Source organism: Panulirus ornatus, chromosome 18 (assembly GCF_036320965.1).
Source record: "Panulirus ornatus isolate Po-2019 chromosome 18, ASM3632096v1, whole genome shotgun sequence".
Classification (NCBI taxonomy): domain Eukaryota; kingdom Metazoa; phylum Arthropoda; class Malacostraca; order Decapoda; family Palinuridae; genus Panulirus; species Panulirus ornatus.
Window position 1 is genome coordinate 52,071,534 of NC_092241.1, and position 19,572 is coordinate 52,091,105.

The 19,572-nt window shown below is 39.1% G+C and overlaps 1 protein-coding gene across 2 annotated transcripts in view; it reads left to right on the top strand.

Moving 5' to 3' along the window:
• Positions 1 to 19,572, top strand: part of Vps15 (vacuolar protein sorting 15) — a 148,469-nt gene that overhangs the window by 53,210 nt on the left and 75,687 nt on the right. For both annotated transcript variants that reach the window (XM_071673214.1, XM_071673213.1), the window contains exons 11-15: positions 2,977 to 3,117; positions 6,804 to 6,880; positions 10,667 to 10,854; positions 13,976 to 14,124; positions 14,747 to 14,899. In XM_071673214.1, the coding sequence (XP_071529315.1) occupies positions 2,977 to 3,117; positions 6,804 to 6,880; positions 10,667 to 10,854; positions 13,976 to 14,124; positions 14,747 to 14,899 (708 nt within the window). The remainder of the gene's footprint in view (positions 1 to 2,976; positions 3,118 to 6,803; positions 6,881 to 10,666; positions 10,855 to 13,975; positions 14,125 to 14,746; positions 14,900 to 19,572) is intronic.

A 19,572-nucleotide genomic window follows, 5' to 3' on the forward strand; every position in this document is an offset into this window, starting at 1 on the left:
TCAGCTTAGAATTGCAATGCATGATTGTCACATAGAACTTTAAGGTATTTTTTATGAATATTGATAAATGTTTAAACAGAAATTTGTAATTTGATAGTGCATAAAGAAATTGTAGATATAATTGCATATGGCTAATTTTGATGGATAGAGAATTACGTTAAAGATGCATGTAATACAAATGGCCAAAAATTATGTAAGGCAAAAAGTATGTAGAATCAATTATTTGGTAACTAATTCAGCTAAGAATTGCAATGTATGGCATGGTCATATTGTCTAAAGCTTATATTTTACAGTGATTTATATGCTTTATTTCTTTTAGAAGAAATATACTTAGGATGAATAGATGAAGAGAAAGGAAGTTACACTTAATTTAAGTAAGCCTGATGTATGCAAATGTTATCTATATGTGTATTATATTGAAGTAATGTGCCTTCAAACTTGCTCTTGTGTTTGCCTTTGTTATATGTGTATCATGTTGAAGCAGTGTGCATTCAAACTTTCAGTAGTGTTTGCTTATGTTATTTATGTATGTATTATCTTGAAAGAGTATGTCTCCAAATTTGCACTTGTGTTTGCTCATGTTATTCATGTATGTCTTATGTTGAAGCAGTTGCCTCCATACATGCACTTTTGTTAGCATGTGTCATTCATGTATGTCGTATGTTGAAGTACCATACCTCCAGACTTGCACTTGTGTTTTTTGTCTGCTTTGCTTTTGCCTAAAAGCAGGTAGAGATGAAATGAGGAAGAGATGGAGTTAGTATTTTGATGGACTATTGAATGTATTTGATGATAAGGTGGCAGATGTAGGGTCTTTTGGTCGGTGAGGTATGTGAAATGAGAAAGTAATGTAAAGTGGTTTGGTGAAGAGAGAAGAGGTGTTGAAAGCCTTATGTAAGATAAACTGTGGCAAGGCAGCTGGAGTAGATGTGTTGCAGTTGAATTTTTTAAGAAAGGGGATGACTGCATTGTTTAGTTAGTTAGGATTTTTAGTGTATGCATGGATCATGGTGAGGTGCCTGAGAAATGGGAGAATGCATGAATAGTGCTGTTATATTCAGGCAAGGGGACAAAGGTGAGTGTTCAGACTAAGGGAATATAAGTTTGTCGAGCGTACCTTGTAAGTGGTATGGAAGAGTAGTGATTGAGAGGGGTGATGACATGCACAGAACATCAGACTAATGAGGAACAATGTAGTTTCAGGAGTAGTTTAGGATGTGTGGATCAGGATTTTTGTGTGGCATTTATTGATGTGGAAAAATCATATGGAAGAGTTGATAGTTATTTAGCAGGAAAGCTAATGGAAACAGTGAGAAGCTTTTGTCAATAGTGGGAGATGTATGTGTGCATATGAAAGGTTAGTTTGCGGTAGGGGTGTGTGATGTTACCATGGCTACTGTTTGGTTTGTTTATTGGTAAGGTGATAATGGAGGTAAATGCAAAAGTCTTAGAAAGAGGTGCAATTATGCAGTCTATAGGGGGTAAGTGGCCTGCAATGTGAATCATTTGTTTTCTGATTACACAACACTGGTGGCAGATTTGAGTGAGAAACTGCGGAAGTTGGCACTGGTGGCAGATTTGAGTGAGAAACTGCAGAAGTTGGGATTAAATCTTAGGTAGTGTGTGAGAGGAGAGAGTTGAGAGTGAATGTGAATAAAAGCAATATTATTAGGTTTAGCAAGGCAAATAATGAAGAGGTTACTTGGGACATGAGTTTGAATGGATAAAATATGGGGAAAGTGAAGTGTTTTAGGTACTTAGGAGTGGACATGGTAGTGAATGGAACTATGGAAATGGAATAGAGTCATAGGGTGGGTAAGGGGAAGAAAGTTCTTGTTTCACTGAGGGATGTGTGGAAAGGAAAGAGAGGTCTTTATCTGGGAGGATGGAAGTGGTTATGTTTGAAAGTATAGCAGTTCCAATGCTATTGTAAGGATGCAAGGCATGGGCCATAGATGAGGGTGTGCAGAGGAGGTTGAGTATGTTGGAAATCAAATGTTTAAGGATAGTATGTGGTGTGAGGTGGTTTGATTGAGTAATGAAAGGATAAGAGAAAGGTATGTTAATAAGAAGAGTGTGGTTGAGTTCCACCTCCTCCATAGTTTCCCCCTTTTCCTTGTTTCTTCAATTTCTTTCATGCATACCCCCTTAGTCACCCTTTCCTCACTTATCCTCCCCCTATTTCCAAACCATTTCAGGGCAATCTCTTTAGCTCTCTCATACATACTGGTCATACTAGCACAGCTCACTCTTATCCCATCACTACTTATTTGATCAATGCTCCTTACACTACACATTGTCCTCAAACGTTTCCAGCACATTCACCGTACCCTTTACATTTTTGTCAAAGGCCTATGCCTCACATTGGTATAGCACCGATGGGACTACTGTACCCATCTTTTCCCCTTAAATACACTACTGCTTCCATTTGTGTATCCACTCCCAGGTATCTGTAACACTTCCACTTCCTCCAAATTCTCTTCATTCGAACTCACACTCCAAGTGGCTGCCTCTACTTTCACTGCTAAATCTAATGACCTTGCTTTAATTCACATTTGAACTTTCTTTTATTCACATTTGCTCTCATCTTTCTCCTTTCACATGCTCTCAGAGTTAGAAACCAGCTTCTGCAGTTTCTAACTCAAATTTGCCACCAGCACTGTATCATCAACAAACAACTAACATACCTCTTAGGTCTTCCTACCCCCAGCTAACTGCTTACCTGCTCGTCTCTTCAGAACCCCTGCATTCACCTCTTTTCAACACTACAGTCATGAACAGATTAAACACCCTTGAACCTTTAATTTGGAGGTGCATTATTGAACTTTAGAAAAATATTGCCCTATAAACCCTTAATGGAAGGCTTCAGTGAAATTGTTTTTGAAAGAGATGCATACATGTAATGTTGGAGAATTTAAACATCTTGTAGTCAAAAAGATGTAGTGTTAGGTTAATTTTTGACAAATTCATTTACAGTTCCATCTCCTCCATGATGGTGAGCCACGTGTGCGTGTCTTCGCACTTCATACAATCACTCATTGTCTTACTCTTGTCTCAAGTGTACCAAGATCTGATGCCAACATATTTCCAGAGTACATCCTTCCTAACCTTGCTGATGTAAGTAGTATATTTTAAAGACTGGTTTCAGAAAACTTTAATTTCTAGATTAAAGAAGTCACAGTTGATGCTGTTTTTTTCCATTGTCTTTCTTGATGATAATACATATTGAACATTTTCTGTGCAGTGTTTGTTACTGATAATGAATTCTCTTTAGTCTTCTTCGTGCTATCTTTTAGATTTGTTACATCATCTAATTCTGGACTGGCTATACATATTTACATGTTTCACAGCCACTGTGGTTGTGAATGCTCATGTACATCAATATCCATCATAATGCACATAGTTATTCAACAAGGATTCTATTGTGATTAGCTGTTTGTAATCATCTTGTTGTATTATTGGTCTGATAGTGGTTAGAGTTGCTGACGGTGATGCATTCATAGCCTGTCCAGGATTGGGCACAGAGGTTCAAATTCTGGTTGTGGCAGTCAGTTTACAGTCACCCCTGCTGTTCACCTCCGTATGGGTTGGTTGATGAAATGGGTACCTGGTTTAAGTGGAGGGGTTGAAAAAGAGGGCAAATGAGAGTTGGGGTGAGCAAGTATCAATAAACTTTAAGGAGAATAAGATGTTTTGGAAGGAGGTAAATAGTGTATGAAAGACAAGAGAACAAATGGGAACATTCATGAAAGGAGCAAGAGGGGAAGTTATAACAAATAATGATGAGGTGAGAAGGGGATGGAGTTATTATCTTGAAGGATTGTTAAATGTGTTTGATGATAGAATGGCATATATAGGGTTTTGCTGTGTTTGATGATAGAATTGCAGATGTAGGGTTATTTGGTTGGGGTGGCATGCAAAGTGAAAGAGTCATGGAGAGTGCTTTGGTGAAGAGAGGAGAGGTGGTGAAAGCCTTACATAAGATGAAATGTGCCATGGTGGCTGGAGTGGATGGTATTGCTGTTGAATTTATCAAGAAAAGGGGTGACTGTATTGTTGATTAGTTGGTGAGGATTTTCAGTGTATGCATAGATCATGGTGAGGTACCTGAGGATTGGTGGAATGCATGTATAGTGCCATTGTATAAATGCAAGGGGGATAAAGGTGAGTATTCAAACTACAGAGGTGTAAGTTGTTGATTGATTGAGAGGATGAAGGCATGTACACAGCATCAGATTAGGGAGGAGCAGTGTGTTTTCAGAAGTGTTAAAGGATTTGTGGACCAGGTGTTTGCTTTAAAGAATGTGTTGAGAAAGACTTAGAAAAACAGATGGATTTGTATGTGGCATTTATGGGTCTGTAGAAGGCATATGATAGGGTTGATAGAAATCTTTATTGGAAGGTATTAATAATATACACTGTGGTAGGAAAGCTGCTAGGAACAGTCAAAAGTTTTCATCAGGGGTGTAAGGCTTGTGGTCAAGTAGGAAGAGAGGAGAGTGAATGGTTCCAAGTGAAGGTTGCTCTGCAGCAAGGATGTGTGACATCACCATGGTTCAATTTGTTTATGGATTGGGCACTGAGGGAGTAAATGCAAGAGTCCTAGAGAGAAGGGCAGGGGGATGAATGGGCCTGGGAAGTGAATCAACTGTTGTTTGCTGATGATGTAGCATTGATAGCAAATTTGAGAGAAACTGCAGAAGTTGGTGACTAAGTTTGGAAGAATGTGTGAAAGGAGAAAATTAGAGTAAATGTAAGTAAAAGCAAGGTTATTAGGTTCAGCAAGGTTGAGGGACATGGTAGTTGGGATGAGTTTGAATGGAGAAGACTTGGAGGAAGTGAAGCATTTTAGATATTGGGAAGTAGACATGGCAATGAATGGAACCATGGCAGCAGAAGTGACTCTAATGGTAGGGTAGGGAATGATGTTCTGGGAGCACTGAAGAAAGAGAGGAAAGAGAGAATGTTTTGTTAGGGCAAAAATGCATATGTTTGGAGAAATAGTAGACCCAACATGGGTTGGGCTATAAATAAGGCTGTGTGGAGGAGAGTGGATGTGTTGGAAGTGAAATGGTTGAGGACAATATGTGGTGTGAAGTGGTTTGATATTGAGTACATAATGAAAGGGTAAGAGAGATATGTGGTAAACAAGAGAGTGTGGTTGAGAGAGCAAAAGGGGTTTACTTAAAAGATTTGGACATCTGGAGAGAATGAGTGAGGAAGTGTTGACAAAGAGGATATATGTGTCAGAAGTGAAGGGAACAAGGAGAACAGGGAGACAAAATTGGAGATGGAAGGATGGAGTGAAAAAGATCCTGAGCAACAGGGGACTTAACATGCAGGAGGGTGAAAGGTGTGCATGGGGTAGAGTGAATTGGAATGATGTAGTATATTAGGGTTGATGTGTTGTTGATGAACTGAACCAGGGCATGTGTCCCTTTTCTGCCTCTCTGAAAATCTAATTTGTTGCAAGTTCTTATCAGTTTCCTCTCCTGTTATAATGCACAGCATGTTACAAACAACTTTCAGCAGAGATATTAGTCTGTGGTTTGATGCATTATTCGAGTCTTTCTTAAAAGTAAACACAATATTTGGTCACTTCTGTGTAAGTGGCATGTGAAAGAAGACAGGTCTTATTGGACAGATCACTCTAGCTTGCAAAGTGAAAAGATGAATATTTAGATAAGTATAGATGAGGATTTGTGATTGAATTGAGGGGCTAAATACATATATAGTCACTTTAATGTGTTACACACTAAGTTAATTTGTCATTTGAGACATTTCTTTGTTCATACCACCTCTATATCCAAAATGCTTCCATTGTATCTGGCACCCAGTCATTCCTCTAGCAGCTTCTTCTGGAAAATCACAAGCTATAATTAGTTCTTTCACTACATCCCTTCATCTCATCCAAGTTGTACCTCTTCTCTTAATACTTCCAGCTGCATGTGATCCAGGCTATGTAAATGAAAAGAGAGTTAAAGATAATAGAATGGACTGTGAGTTGAATATGATCAGTTTGGTGAAAAACAATCATAATGGAGTACTCAGGTTTGGAAATATGTCAGTGAATAATCCCTGTCAAACCCTGAGCCTGAGATAAATTTTCATTGATTTGTTACTTTTGTTTTATGTTTTACCTTGACAATATACCTTTTCACCTATGTATGGACTGGTTAGCATTTTAAGTCTTAAAATGATTTGTTAGCCTGCTTTACAGAGATTTTGATATGATGAGTAATAATTCTTTTTTTCATACTTTTGCTATTATCCATGTGGTTGAGGTAGCACCTGGGACAGCTGACTGACCTTTAGGGGAAAATATCCTTGCTTAGCTCCTTCATCTAAACCTTATTTTAGAAAGTAATACAGGAGGCAAGGAGCTCCAGTCCCTTGCTCCCTCCCCAATATTACAAGCAGAGGATATGTTGGTAAAATTCTTTCTCCCCAGTTCCCTGGAATACTCTGTTTTATACATATACTGTAATATTACTAGTAGTGTGATTTCTGCAGTTCTTCATAGTGTGTGCAGTGAAACTGCTAATGTTGTTTTAAGATTTTGTAAGTGAATCAGCATATCTTTCATTAGCAAGTTCTGAGTAACATCAGTAAGTAAAAATTTAATTCTTGTGCATTATATGATGGTGTACTGGTAATATTTTATAGAAAAAATAGAAAAAAGTAAAGTAATATTATTTGCTAGAAAGGTTTTCAATAATATATTTATTCTAAGCATCTGAACCTTGTACTCAATTTGTTGATGAACTGTTGATGACACTGTTGTAATTAATCTGTTACTACAGATCACTCAAGATGAAGCTGTCATTGTGCGTCAAGCTTATGCAGAAAATATTGCAACCATAGCGGAAACAGCCTTGAGGTGAGAGCTTTGACATGATTTTCTATGTGGTTTTCATAGAAAAAATGTTTTCTTACCACAGTGCATGATAAATCAAGCAACATTAGGTCAGGAAGTTAGCTTTGGTATGACAGCATTGAAACAATTATGGTAAAATCCATTGTGAAAAATTTCTTTGAAACAGACTTTTTGTAAGTGTTATTGGCAAATGATCACTAAAAAATATGGTTCCTAGTACGTGTGAATTGATATACAATACCTTTGTTGATGATTTGTGTATGTATGATTACATTTGGTTAACTCTCAAATGGTAGAATGAATGGGAAATTCCATTACCATGTGCACACCTAAAAAAAAACTCTTCTTCATGAAATGTTGTGTTTTCACATGCAGTTTCTTCTGTTTCTCCCACACACATTCCTCAAAGCAAACACCTGATCCACACATCCTCTACCACTCCTGAAACCACATTGTTCCTCTCCAATCTGATGCTCTGTGCTTTCAGTCACCTTGTCAGTCACCATTTATCTAAGTAGCTTTCTCAGTCACTGCTTATATATAGCTTATCCAGTACACTAGGCAATCTATCTATCTATATCTCTGATGTCTGTTCCCTCCTGGAACTCCCTCGAAGAGGTAACCATGGATAAAGTCTCCATAACTGGTGAACTCCAGTGCCGTTTCTTAGCCTTTAGTGCCTCACCCTTAACAGGCCACTGGTAAAGGGCAACTCTCATGCAGTGTTTCCAGAGGATCCTACCTAACGTTCTTAAAGACTACTTCTACCTAATATGTCTTCCTAATGTTCCTGTCTAATGTTACAACCTACTACTTCTACCTAATGATCCTGCCTTGTGTTCCTACTTAATGCTCCTGCCTTATGACTTACCAACTACTTCTCTCTATTGCTCTTATCATTATGCCAAAAGGCAGGGCTAGCACATAGCACTTACCACAGGAAAATCTAGAGTTATAAAGAATGAGTTGTGTGACTTAAGTATTGTCAAGGGTTATGTGTGACAAGATTGCATGATTGTGGACAGAATGCCAGCAGTCCACATTTGGGTGAAACAGAAAAAAGACAGTTATCTGTGTCAGAGGAATGCATCTTGAGAACCACTTAAGTGCTGGCTCACTACACAACCATCACTAAATTTCCCTACACCCAGGCGGGTAGTGCTGGTAATATACCTCTGTTGTCAGTGGCTGCATACCTGCTACTGCCTACCTTAGCAAGCTAATATCTCTGTAATTTAAACACTCACCTTCATCCCCCTTGCCTTTATACCATGGCACTATACATTATAATAATATTGATGATAATGATAGTAGTACAGTAATGATGATAATTATGATTATAACAGTAATGATAATAGTATTGGTAGTAGTAGAAGAAGAACTATATTACACTGCACACTAAAAATGAATGGGAGTAAGGGTGTGGTCACCACATCTAGGATGATCCTTTCTCACTTCAGAACTCATTTCTTACTTAGGCACAGTATTGGTGGTGAATAACATGAGTGCATGTAGAAATATCACACTGCACAGCAATGTTACACTGTTCATGAATGATGTGCTACAATCAAGATATGCTTGGAAACTACAGCTTTTTGCTGTCATCTGCTGCTCAGGTCCTGTTATGCCTTGATTACATCCATGAAAATTAAGTGTTTTTGTTACATACCATAATCTGCTGTTTTCCTGACAGGACAAAGACTAAAGGTGAGGGTGGTGGGGTTTCATGCTAGCATTCCTTCTCCTTCCTCCTACTGAAATTGCTCAGTAAGTCACCAGTTTTTTTCACATATCAAATCATATTCTTCTTTACTTTCCTTATCAGGTGATAGATACGATACATGTACCTCCTTATTACTTAGATCATCCAAATGTGTATTTGTATTTTCCTATTGGCTACTGTATGTATGACCTGAGAGGTTGACAGTCATGCACCTAAATTAGTGATTGTAAGGGTATTGTGGTGAGTTGAATTTATTCCTGCACCTGCAGTGCAATGCAAGAGGCCTATGTAGGCTACCAGTGGTATGATATGTTGGCTGGATATTTAAACAGAGGTGGGAGAACTTAATTAGCCATGTTAGAGTGGCTACTCTTCCCAATCAGATCTTCACATCATGATGGGTGCTGTACAAGATTAATTCTTCCCACACAAAGTGCTTCACAGTGTACCTGAAAGTTTGAGATATTCAAAAAAAAGGAAGAAAGGAAAAAGAGGAATGTGTAAATAAGTGAATGTCTGTTTTGCACATGGAAAGGAGGTAGTTGAATTGTAAATTTTTAATGAGGCTTAGAACCGAAAATACAAGAAGATTGTAGCACTTGATTTTCTTCTGGAGTCTGGGAATAGGATGATATGCTAGATAAAGACAGGAGTATGATGCCAAATGAACAGCTTTTGTAAGTAGTAAGAACATTATTGCTAAGAAAGTTAAGTTAGAAATATTTATATTGCTGCCGCACATGTGAAGCATGGATCATGCCAGCTGTAAAATCTAAACATGAAGACTAAGTGATTTAAAAATCTTAGTTGATAAGCAGTGAAGGATGATTCTGTATTAATTTCCTGTAGGGAATATTTTCACTATTTTTTATGGAAATGATTATATTTGATGGTACTGTAATTCCAATGATATATGGCTGCAACACATGGGCTATGGATGAAATGTGCTGAGGATGATGTGTTGGAAATGAAATGTGCAGAGGATATTGTGTTATGAGGAGGGTTAGTTATATGATAAAAGGGTAGGAGAGAAGATTATGGTTGAGAGAGTTGAGGAAGTTGTGTTGAAATGGTTTGGTTATATGGAGAGAATAAGTGAGGCGAGGTAAATAAAAGGATATATGTGTCAGAAGCAGAGTAGATAAGGATAAGGGGGAGACCAAAATGGATATGGATGGAGTCCTAAAGATCTTGAGTGCTTGGAGCCTGAACATGCTGGTGCTTGGAGGGTGTGCATGGGATGGAATGAATAGACATGATGTGGTTTATGGTGAGCAACATGCTGTCATTGGAGTGAACCAGGGCATATGAAGCAAATGGAGGAAAACAAAGAAAGGCCTGTAGGGCCTGGTTGTGGATAAGGAGCTGTAGTTTTGGTTCATTATAAACGGCAGCTGGATGTGAGTGGATGAGGCCTTTTCTATATCTGTTATATCTGTTTATGCAGGAAATGGCAAATAAGTATGAGAAAAATTTGAAAATTATTCCAAGATAGAATTAAAGGGCCTATAGTGGGAAACAGAATGGGATTTGAGAAGTAAAAGCGATCATTTTCATGAATAATGTTATTGTTTTCCAGAGTTTTTGAATGTGTTTTGTCAAGCCTCCTTTACTTTAATATTTCCTGCTTCCACGTTTCATCTCATTTGTTTCTTGCTGAGGCTTGCTTCTTTTTTTTCCCCTCATGTTTTTTCATGTAAAGAGTCAGCAACATCATTTATATGCATCAGGTAATTAGTAAATTTCATAAGTTTATTTGTGTGATGTACAGGGAATTCTTAGGTTACTGAGATAAAAAGGAGTGTGATGTATCAGTTTTGCAAGACTCAGAATTTTAGATATGAAAAAAATCAATTGTGGGAAATATGCATATTGGTGAATTTTAGATATTAGAAAAAATAAAATGTGGAAAATGTGCATATTGGATAATCATGGATTTCTTTACCATGCATTTTATGTACCATGATCATGATGGAGCTGAATGTACATGGGTTTACTGTTTCATCATGAAGTATTTTAGACAAAACATTCTTTTTATTACGACTAAGCATGAAATCATCCTACAGGTTCCTTGAGTACAGCCAACTTCAGGGAATGATGACATCCTACAGCTATGAGGCAGAGTTGGCAACATTACAGGAGGTCATTCAACAGAAGGTGGCGACAATGTTTTCAGACTCCTCAAATGTAGTTAAACGGACTCTTATGGAGAAGACTGTCACAAAACTTTGTGTCTTCTTTGGTAAACAAAAAGGTAAGTTAATTGACATACAAGGAGAGGTTAGAGGCTATGAATTTCCCTATAGTATTTGTGAGAAGAAAGATGGGAGACATAATTACAACTTTTAGATTTCTGGATAAGATTGATAGTGTCATTAGTAAAGAGTTCTTTGAAATAAGCAAAAAGGGTAAACCAGAGGTCATAGCAAGATTTTAGACAAGAACACACTAGTGAAGATTTGAAGAAGCTTTATCATAGTTAAAGAGTTGTGAATGAATGTAGTGAGCCAAATGATAAGATGTGTATAGACTAGTGATGGTCTGAATGTATGTTTTTCAGTATTCGCGAATTCAAGTGCAAATGCGAATATTCTGTTTATGACAGAAATGTGAGTTATTCATATTATTTTGTACAAATTAGTTTCAATTGTAGGAGTTTCAGCCATAGAAAATTGAATGAAAAAATTTCTTTCAAATTTTTATGATACCAGGATGCAGGATAAAGACCCAACTCTTACATGCATCTGTCCGCCCATTGAAAGAGGAATTTTGATTTTAGTTCATATTCGTACTTTGCAACTGTTTTACACTGGAATGATATCACAAACAAGTGAAAAATATTTTGATATAAGGATTTAATAGTTGAATTTGGTTATTAGGAGCATATATTTAAGAAATAAAAGCTTCTCAGCTCTCTCTGCAGAAAGCCTATTCCTGATTTCATCATATATCAGACCGGCACCAAAGAACAGTTGTTCACTGGCAACACTTGATGGAGAGCAAACCACGTACGTCCGGGCTGACTAAGAGAGAATAGAATACATTTCCTTATGCATTGTCCTACAATGGATCTTCAGCCTCAGCAATGTGTTTCTCATTGTGGTACTTGTCAATGATCTATTATGTTTGCTGACTTTGCTGTGAAAGCTGGTTCAACCCCAGTATACCACATCATTCCAGTTCACTCTATTCCTTGTATGCCTCTCACCCTCCTGTATGTTCAGGCCCCAATTGCTCAAGATCTTTTTCACTCCATCTTGGCCTCCTGCTTCTCCTTGTTCCCTCCACCTCTGGCACATGTATCCTCTTTGTCAACCTTTTCTCACTCATTTTCTCCGTATGTCCAAACCATTTCAACACGCCCTCTTCTGCTCCCTCAACCACACTGTTTTTATTACCACACATCTCTGTTTCCCTTTCATTACTTACTCGATCAAGCCACCTCACACCACACATTGTCCTTGAACATTTCATTTCCAACACATCCACCCTCCTCTGTACAACTCTTTCTATAGCTCAAGCCTCGCAACCATATAATATTGTTGGAACTACTGTTCCTTCAAACATACCCATTTTTGCTCTCTGAGATAATGTTCTCTCCTTCCACACATTCTTCATTGCTCCCAGAACCTTTGCTCCCTCCCCAACCCTGTAACTCACTTCCGCTTCCATGGTTCCATTCGCTGCTAAGTCCACTCCCAGATATCTAAAACACTTCACTTCCTCCAACCTTTCTCCGTTCAAACTTAAATCCCAGTTAACTTGTCCCTCAACTCTGCTGAACCTAATAACCTTGCTCTTATTCACATTTACTCTCAACGTTTTCCTTTCACATACTTTTCCAAACTCATTCACCAACTTCTGCAGTTTCTCACTCGAATCAGCCACCATTCCTGTATCAGCAGTGAACAGAAAATGACTCACTTCCCATGCCATCTCATCCCCAACTGACTGCATACTCGCCCCTCTCTCCAAAACTCTTGCACTTACCTCCCTGACCATCCCATCCATAAAAGAATTAAACAACTATGAGACATCACACACCCCTGCCGCAGACCGACCATCACTGAGATCCAATCACTCTCTTCTCCTCCTACTCGTGAACATACCTAACACATATATATTTCTTCTTCATAAGTGTTTGCCATTTCCCATGTGAGCAAGGAAGCATCAAGAACAGATGACAGAGCCTTAGAGGGAAAACTCCTTACTTAGCTCCTTGCTCAGTTCCTTCTATTGAAAAGTCGTACAGGAAGGGAGGATTTTCAGCCACTTGCTTCCGCCCGTCTTAGTCACCTGTGACACGCAGGGAATACATGGGCAGTATTGTCTGTCCTGTCCCCTAGCCTATTGCTTCTCCATAATGTTTGTACTATTTTACCAAAAGGCAGGTTTAGTTATGAAGATCGAGTTGTGTGAGTTACATGTTATCAGGTGTTTTTTTGTGACATGTTGATTTTGTATGTTAGTGGAAAGAATGCTAGCAGTCCATACATGGGTATGGCTGAAAGAAAAGACAGTTACCGTAAATATCATAAATATTTTCCCTCGTCTCTTTTTTCCTTCATTTTCATCTCTATATTTCAATGAAGCCCTGGCTTTAATGTGGACTTTCCCCTATGACTGGAGCCTCCAACATAAGAAAAAAAGATGAGAAAATGAATTCATAAAAAGATATATGGATAAATGAATGAAAAACCCATAAAACTGTACATATGAAATCCAAAGATGTGGTATGCACAAAGAGGGAGAACACCTTAAATATTTGAGGCCTGAGACTTTTCACCACTTTGCTTGCAATCATCAGAAACACCATGGGGTGTACAGTTGAGAAGCTTAACAGTGCCCTGGATAAGTACTTACAAGATGTACTAGTCCAGCCAGGCTGACATTTACTTGGGTCAATGGGCTGTGGCTTCCAATAGCTTGGGTTGACCAATGACTCAGTCTAGCAGCCTGCGACCAGCCCAAATTGTAGGGATAGAAAGTCCATGAAGACTTCAGAAGGTATACACAATGATTTCTTATAACTGTTTTAGATAATAGTTTATAGTATGGAATGGGTGGAAGTTTGCAGATACTGAATTATGAAGAGTAAATGATAAAAGATGGAGTGTAGAGGTTATAGGGACATTTGATGAAAGTGGAAAAAGAGAGGGAACAAGTCATAGTGAGCAAACCAAAGGGCAGATAAGAGTTATTAAGGAAGAAGTATGAATTTCAGAGTGGATGTTAATTTTCATTGGGTGCATGCAGTAATCTTGCTGTTTTGAAAAAGATCATGCCTGAGTTAACGTGCTTTAAAAACCAGAAATTATATGTACAATATAGATATATAGATATGCATATCTTATAACTATATTGTTTCTTTATAGCAAATGATGTACTGTTATCTCATATGATAACATTCCTGAACGACAAACATGACCGCCACCTTCGGTTGTCATTCTTCACCAGTATTGTGGGTGTTGCAGCATATATAGGTTGTCATTGTGCAGATATACTAAAGCCTCTACTACTCCAGGTGTGTAAATCAATTTGTATTATCATATCAATGTTTGATAAGGCTGTGTTTATCATTGCAGAGCTTACTTTTAGCAGACAAATTTTGCTTTTTCTAGAGCAGAGTTTCTATCCTGTCTCAAAAATAAAACTATTTAAACTGTGTATAATGACTTTCACATGATTTTGTACATGCAGAACTTCCATTACATTAAAGCTGAAACAGCATTCAGAAGACTTGAATGTTCAAGTATTGATGTTGGATCATTGACCCTAAACTACATACAGATCTGCAGTTGTAAAAGAAGCACAGGAAATTTTGCTTGTGATAACCAGTATTGTTTACAGAAAAGCTCTTGTCCTGACCTCATTGCTTTAGAAATTAGATACGTCAGACTTTTAAGTTATGGAAAAATAAGTACATGACGCACCGGATGTCAGTGGGTAGAGATATCAGAGGAAACTAAACTTAAAACTGAAAATATATGAAAGTTAGTAAAAGATAGACTGGTATTTGTAATTATACGTAGGATAATATGTCTTGATATATGTTTTGATAACATTTTCTCTTTTTATTAAAAGAACTATGATGTGAGTGAATAAAATTTTCAACAGCTTCTTTATTACACTAATGTGATTTATAGGGACTCAGTGATGCAGAGGAATCTGTGGTTGTGGCGGCAATTGAGGCTATGACTTCACTTACAGAGTTGGGTCTTTTTCCCACTCATCTTCAGTGTGATCTCTTGGCCCATACTGCACCACTGCTCATACATCCTAATCTTTGGATACGTCAGGTAGGGTTTTACTTTAACCCATAGACTGTGGCTACTGTGGATAGATAATGTACCTCCAGTACAGCACATATCATTAAATTTTTAAATGGTCCAATTAATGTTTCTCCAACACAGGACACAGTGAACAAGTACGAGAATATATATATATATATATATATCCCTGGGGATAGGGGAGAAAGAATACTTCCCACGTATTCCCTGCGTGTCGTAGAAGGCGACTAAAAGGGAAGGGAGCGGGGGGCTGGAAATCCTCCCCTCTCAATTTTTTTTTCTTTTTTATTTTCCAAAAGAAGGAACAGAGAAGGGGGCCTGGTGAGGATATTCCCTAAAAGGCCCAGTCCTCTGTTCTTAACGCTACCTCGCTAATGCGGGAAATGGCGAATAGTATGAAAGAAAGATATTTTTTTTTTTTTTTTTTTTTTTTTTTTTTTTTTTTATACTTTGTCGCTGTCTCCCGCGTTTGCGAGGTAGCGCAAGGAAACAGACGAAAGAAATGGCCCAACCCCCCCCCCCATACACATGTACATACACACGTCCACACACGCAAATATACATACCTACACAGCTTTCCATGGTTTACCCCAGACGCTTCACATGCCTTGCTTCAATCCACTGACAGCACGTCAACCCCTGTATACCACATGACTCCAATTCACTCTATTTCTTGCCCTCCTTTCACCCTCCTGCATGTTCAGGCCCCGATCACACAAAATCTTTTTCACTCCATCTTTCCACCTCCAATTTGGTCTCCCTCTTCTCCTCGTTCCCTCCACCTCCGACACATATATCCTCTTGGTCAATCTCTCCTCACTCATTCTCTCCATGTGCCCAAACCATTTCAAAACACCCTCTTCTGCTCTCTCAACCACGCTCTTTTTATTTCCACACATCTCTCTTACCCTTATGTTACTTACTCGATCAAACCACCTCACACCACACATTGTCCTCAAACATCTCATTTCCAGCACATCCATCCTCCTGCGCACATCTCTATCCATAGCCCACGCCTCGCAACCATACAGCATTGTTGGAACCACTATTCCCTCAAACATACCCATTTTTGCTTTCCGAGATAATGTTCTCGACTTCCACACATTTTTCAAGGCTCCCAAAATTTTCGCCCCCTCCCCCACCCTATGATCCACTTCCGCTTCCATGGTTCCATCCGCTGACAGATCCACTCCCAGATATCTAAAGCACTTCACTTCCTCCAGTTTTTCTCCATTCAAACTCACCTCCCAATTGACTTGACCCTCACCCCTACTGTACCTAATAACCTTGCTCTTATTCACATTTACTCTCAACTTTCTTCTTCCACACACTTTACCAAACTCAGTCACCAGCTTCTGCAGTTTCTCACATGAATCAGCCACCAGCGCTGTATCATCAGCGAACAACAACTGACTCACTTCCCAAGCTCTCTCATCCCCAACAGACTTCATACTTGCCCCTCTTTCCAAAACTCTTGCATTCACCTCCCTAACAACCCCATCCATAAACAAATTAAACAACCATGGAGACATCACACACCCCTGCCGCAAACCTACATTCACTGAGAACCAATCACTTTCCTCTCTTCCTACACGTACACATGCCTTACATCCTCGATAAAAACTTTTCACTGCTTCTAACAACTTTCCTCCCACACCATATATTCTTAATACCTTCCACAGAGCATCTCTATCAACTCTATCATATGCCTTCTCCAGATCCATAAGTGAGTAACATAAGGGTAAGAGAGATGTGTGGAAATAAAAAGAGCGTGGTTGAGAGAGCAGAAGAGGGTGTTTTGAAGTGGTTTGGGCACATGGAGAGGATGAGTGAGGAAAGATTGACCAAGAGGATATATGTGTCGGAGGTGGAGGGAACAAGGAGAAGAGGGAGACCAAATTAGAGGTGGAAAGATGGAGTGAAAAAGATTTTGTGTGATCAGGGCCTGAACATGCAGGAGGGTGAAAGGAGGGCAAGGAATAGAGTGAATTGGAGCGATGTGGTATACTGGGGTTGACGTGCTGTCAGTGGATTGAAGCAGGGCATGTGAAGCGTCTGGGGTAAACCATGGAAAGCTGTGTAGGTATGTATATTTGCGTGTGTGGACGTATGTATATACATGTGTATGGGGGGGGTTGGGCCATTTCTTTCGTCTGTTTCCTTGCGCTACCTCGCAAACGCGGGAGACAGCGACAAATAAAAAAAAAATATATATATATATATATATATATATATATATATATATATATATATATATATATATATATATATATATATCTTTCTTTCATACTATTCGCCATTTCCCGCATTAGCGAGGTTGCGTTAAGAACAAAGGACTGGACCTTTGAGGGAATATCCTCAAATGGCCCAATTCTCTGTATGTTTGAGGAAAGGAACCTGGATGTTTTGGCTCTGAGTGAAACGAAGCTCAAGGGTAAAGGGGAAGAGTGGTTTGGGAATGTCTTGGGAGTAAAGTCAGGGGTTAGTGAGAAGACAAGAGCAAGGGAAGGAGTAGCAATACTCCTGAAACAGGAGTTGTGGGAGTATGTGATAGAATGTAAGAAAGTAAATTCTCGATTAATATGGGTAAAACTGAAAGTTGATGGAGAGAGATGGGTGATTATTGGTGCATATGCACCTGGGCATGAGAAGAAAGATCATGAGAGGCAAGTGTTTTGGGAGCAGCTGAATGAGTGTGTTAGTGGTTTTGATGCACGAGACCGGGTTATAGTGATGGGTGATTTGAATGCAAAGGTGAGTAATGTGGCAGTTGAGGGAATAATTGGTATGCATGGGGTGTTCAGTGTTGTAAATGGAAATGGTGAAGAGCTTGTAGATTTATGTGCTGAAAAAGGACTGATGATTGGGAATACCTGGTTTAAAAAGCGAGATATACATAAGTATACTTATGTAAGTAGGAGAGATGGCCAGAGAGCGTTATTGGATTACGTGTTAATTGACAGGCGTGCGAAAGAGAGACTTTTGGATGTTAATGTGCTGAGAGGTGCAACTGGAGGGATGTCTGATCATTATCTTGTGGAGGCTAAGGTGAAGATTTGTATGGGTTTTCAGAAAAGAAGAGTGAATGTTGGGGTGAAGAGGGTGGTGAGAGTAAGTGAGCTTGGGAAGGAGACCTGTGTGAGGAAGTACCAGGAGAGACTGAGTACAGAATGGAAAAAGGTGAGAACAATGGAAGTAAGGGGAGTGGGGGAGGAATGGGATGTATTTAGGGAATCAGTGATGGATTGCGCAAAAGATGCTTGTGGCATGAGAAGAGTGGGAGGTGGGTTGATTAGAAAGGGTAGTGAGTGGTGGGATGAAGAAGTAAGAGTATTAGTGAAAGAGAAGAGAGAGGCATTTGGACGATTTTTGCAGGGAAAAAATGCAATTGAGTGGGAGATGTATAAAAGAAAGAGACAGGAGGTCAAGAGAAAGGTGCAAGAGGTGAAAAAAAGGGCAAATGAGAGTTGGGGTGAGAGAGTATCATTAAATTTTAGGGAGAATAAAAAGATGTTCTGGAAGGAGGTAAATAAAGTGCGTAAGACAAGGGAGCAAATGGGAACTTCAGTGAAGGGCGCAAATGGGGAGGTGATAACAAGTAGTGGTGATGTGAGAAGGAGATGGAGTGAGTATTTTGAAGGTTTGTTGAATGTGTTTGATGATAGAGTGGCAGATATAGGGTGTTTTGGTCGAGGTGGTGTGCAAAGTGAGAGGGTTAGGGAAAATGATTTGGTAAACAGAGAAGAGGTAGTAAAAGCTTTGCGGAAGATGAAAGCCGGCAAGGCAGCAGGTTTGGATGGTATTGCAGTGGAATTTATTAAAAAAGGGGGTGACTGTATTGTTGACTGGTTGGTAAGGTTATTTAATGTATGTATGACTCATGGTGAGGTGCCTGAGGATTGGCGGAATGCGTGCATAGTGCCATTGTACAAAGGCAAAGGGGATAAGAGTGAGTGCTCAAATTACAGAGGTATAAGTTTGTTGAGTATTCCTGGTAAATTATATGGGAGGGTATTGATTGAGAGGGTGAAGGCATGTACAGAGCATCAGATTGGGGAAGAGCAGTGTGGTTTCAGAAGTGGTAGAGGATGTGTGGATCAGGTGTTTGCTTTGAAGAATGTATGTGAGAAATACTTAGAAAAGCAAATGGATTTGTATGTAGCATTTATGGATCTGGAGAAGGCATATGATAGAGTTGATAGAGATGCTCTGTGGAAGGTATTAAGAATATATGGTGTGGGAGGAAAGTTGTTAGAAGCAGTGAAAAGTTTTTATCGAGGATGTAAGGCATGTGTACGTGTAGGAAGAGAGGAAAGTGATTGGTTCTCAGTGAATGTAGGTTTGCGGCAGGGGTGTGTGATGTCTCCATGGTTGTTTAATTTGTTTATGGATGGGGTTGTTAGGGAGGTAAATGCAAGAGTTTTGGAAAGAGGGGCAAGTATGAAGTCTGTTGGGGATGAGAGAGCTTGGGAAGTGAGTCAGTTGTTGTTCGCTGATGATACAGCGCTGGTGGCTGATTCATGTGAGAAACTGCAGAAGCTGGTGACTGAGTTTGGTAAAGTGTGTGGAAGAAGAAAGTTAAGAGTAAATGTGAATAAGAGCAAGGTTATTAGGTACAGTAGGGTTGAGGGTCAAGTCAATTGGGAGGTGAGTTTGAATGGAGAAAAACTGGAGGAAGTGAA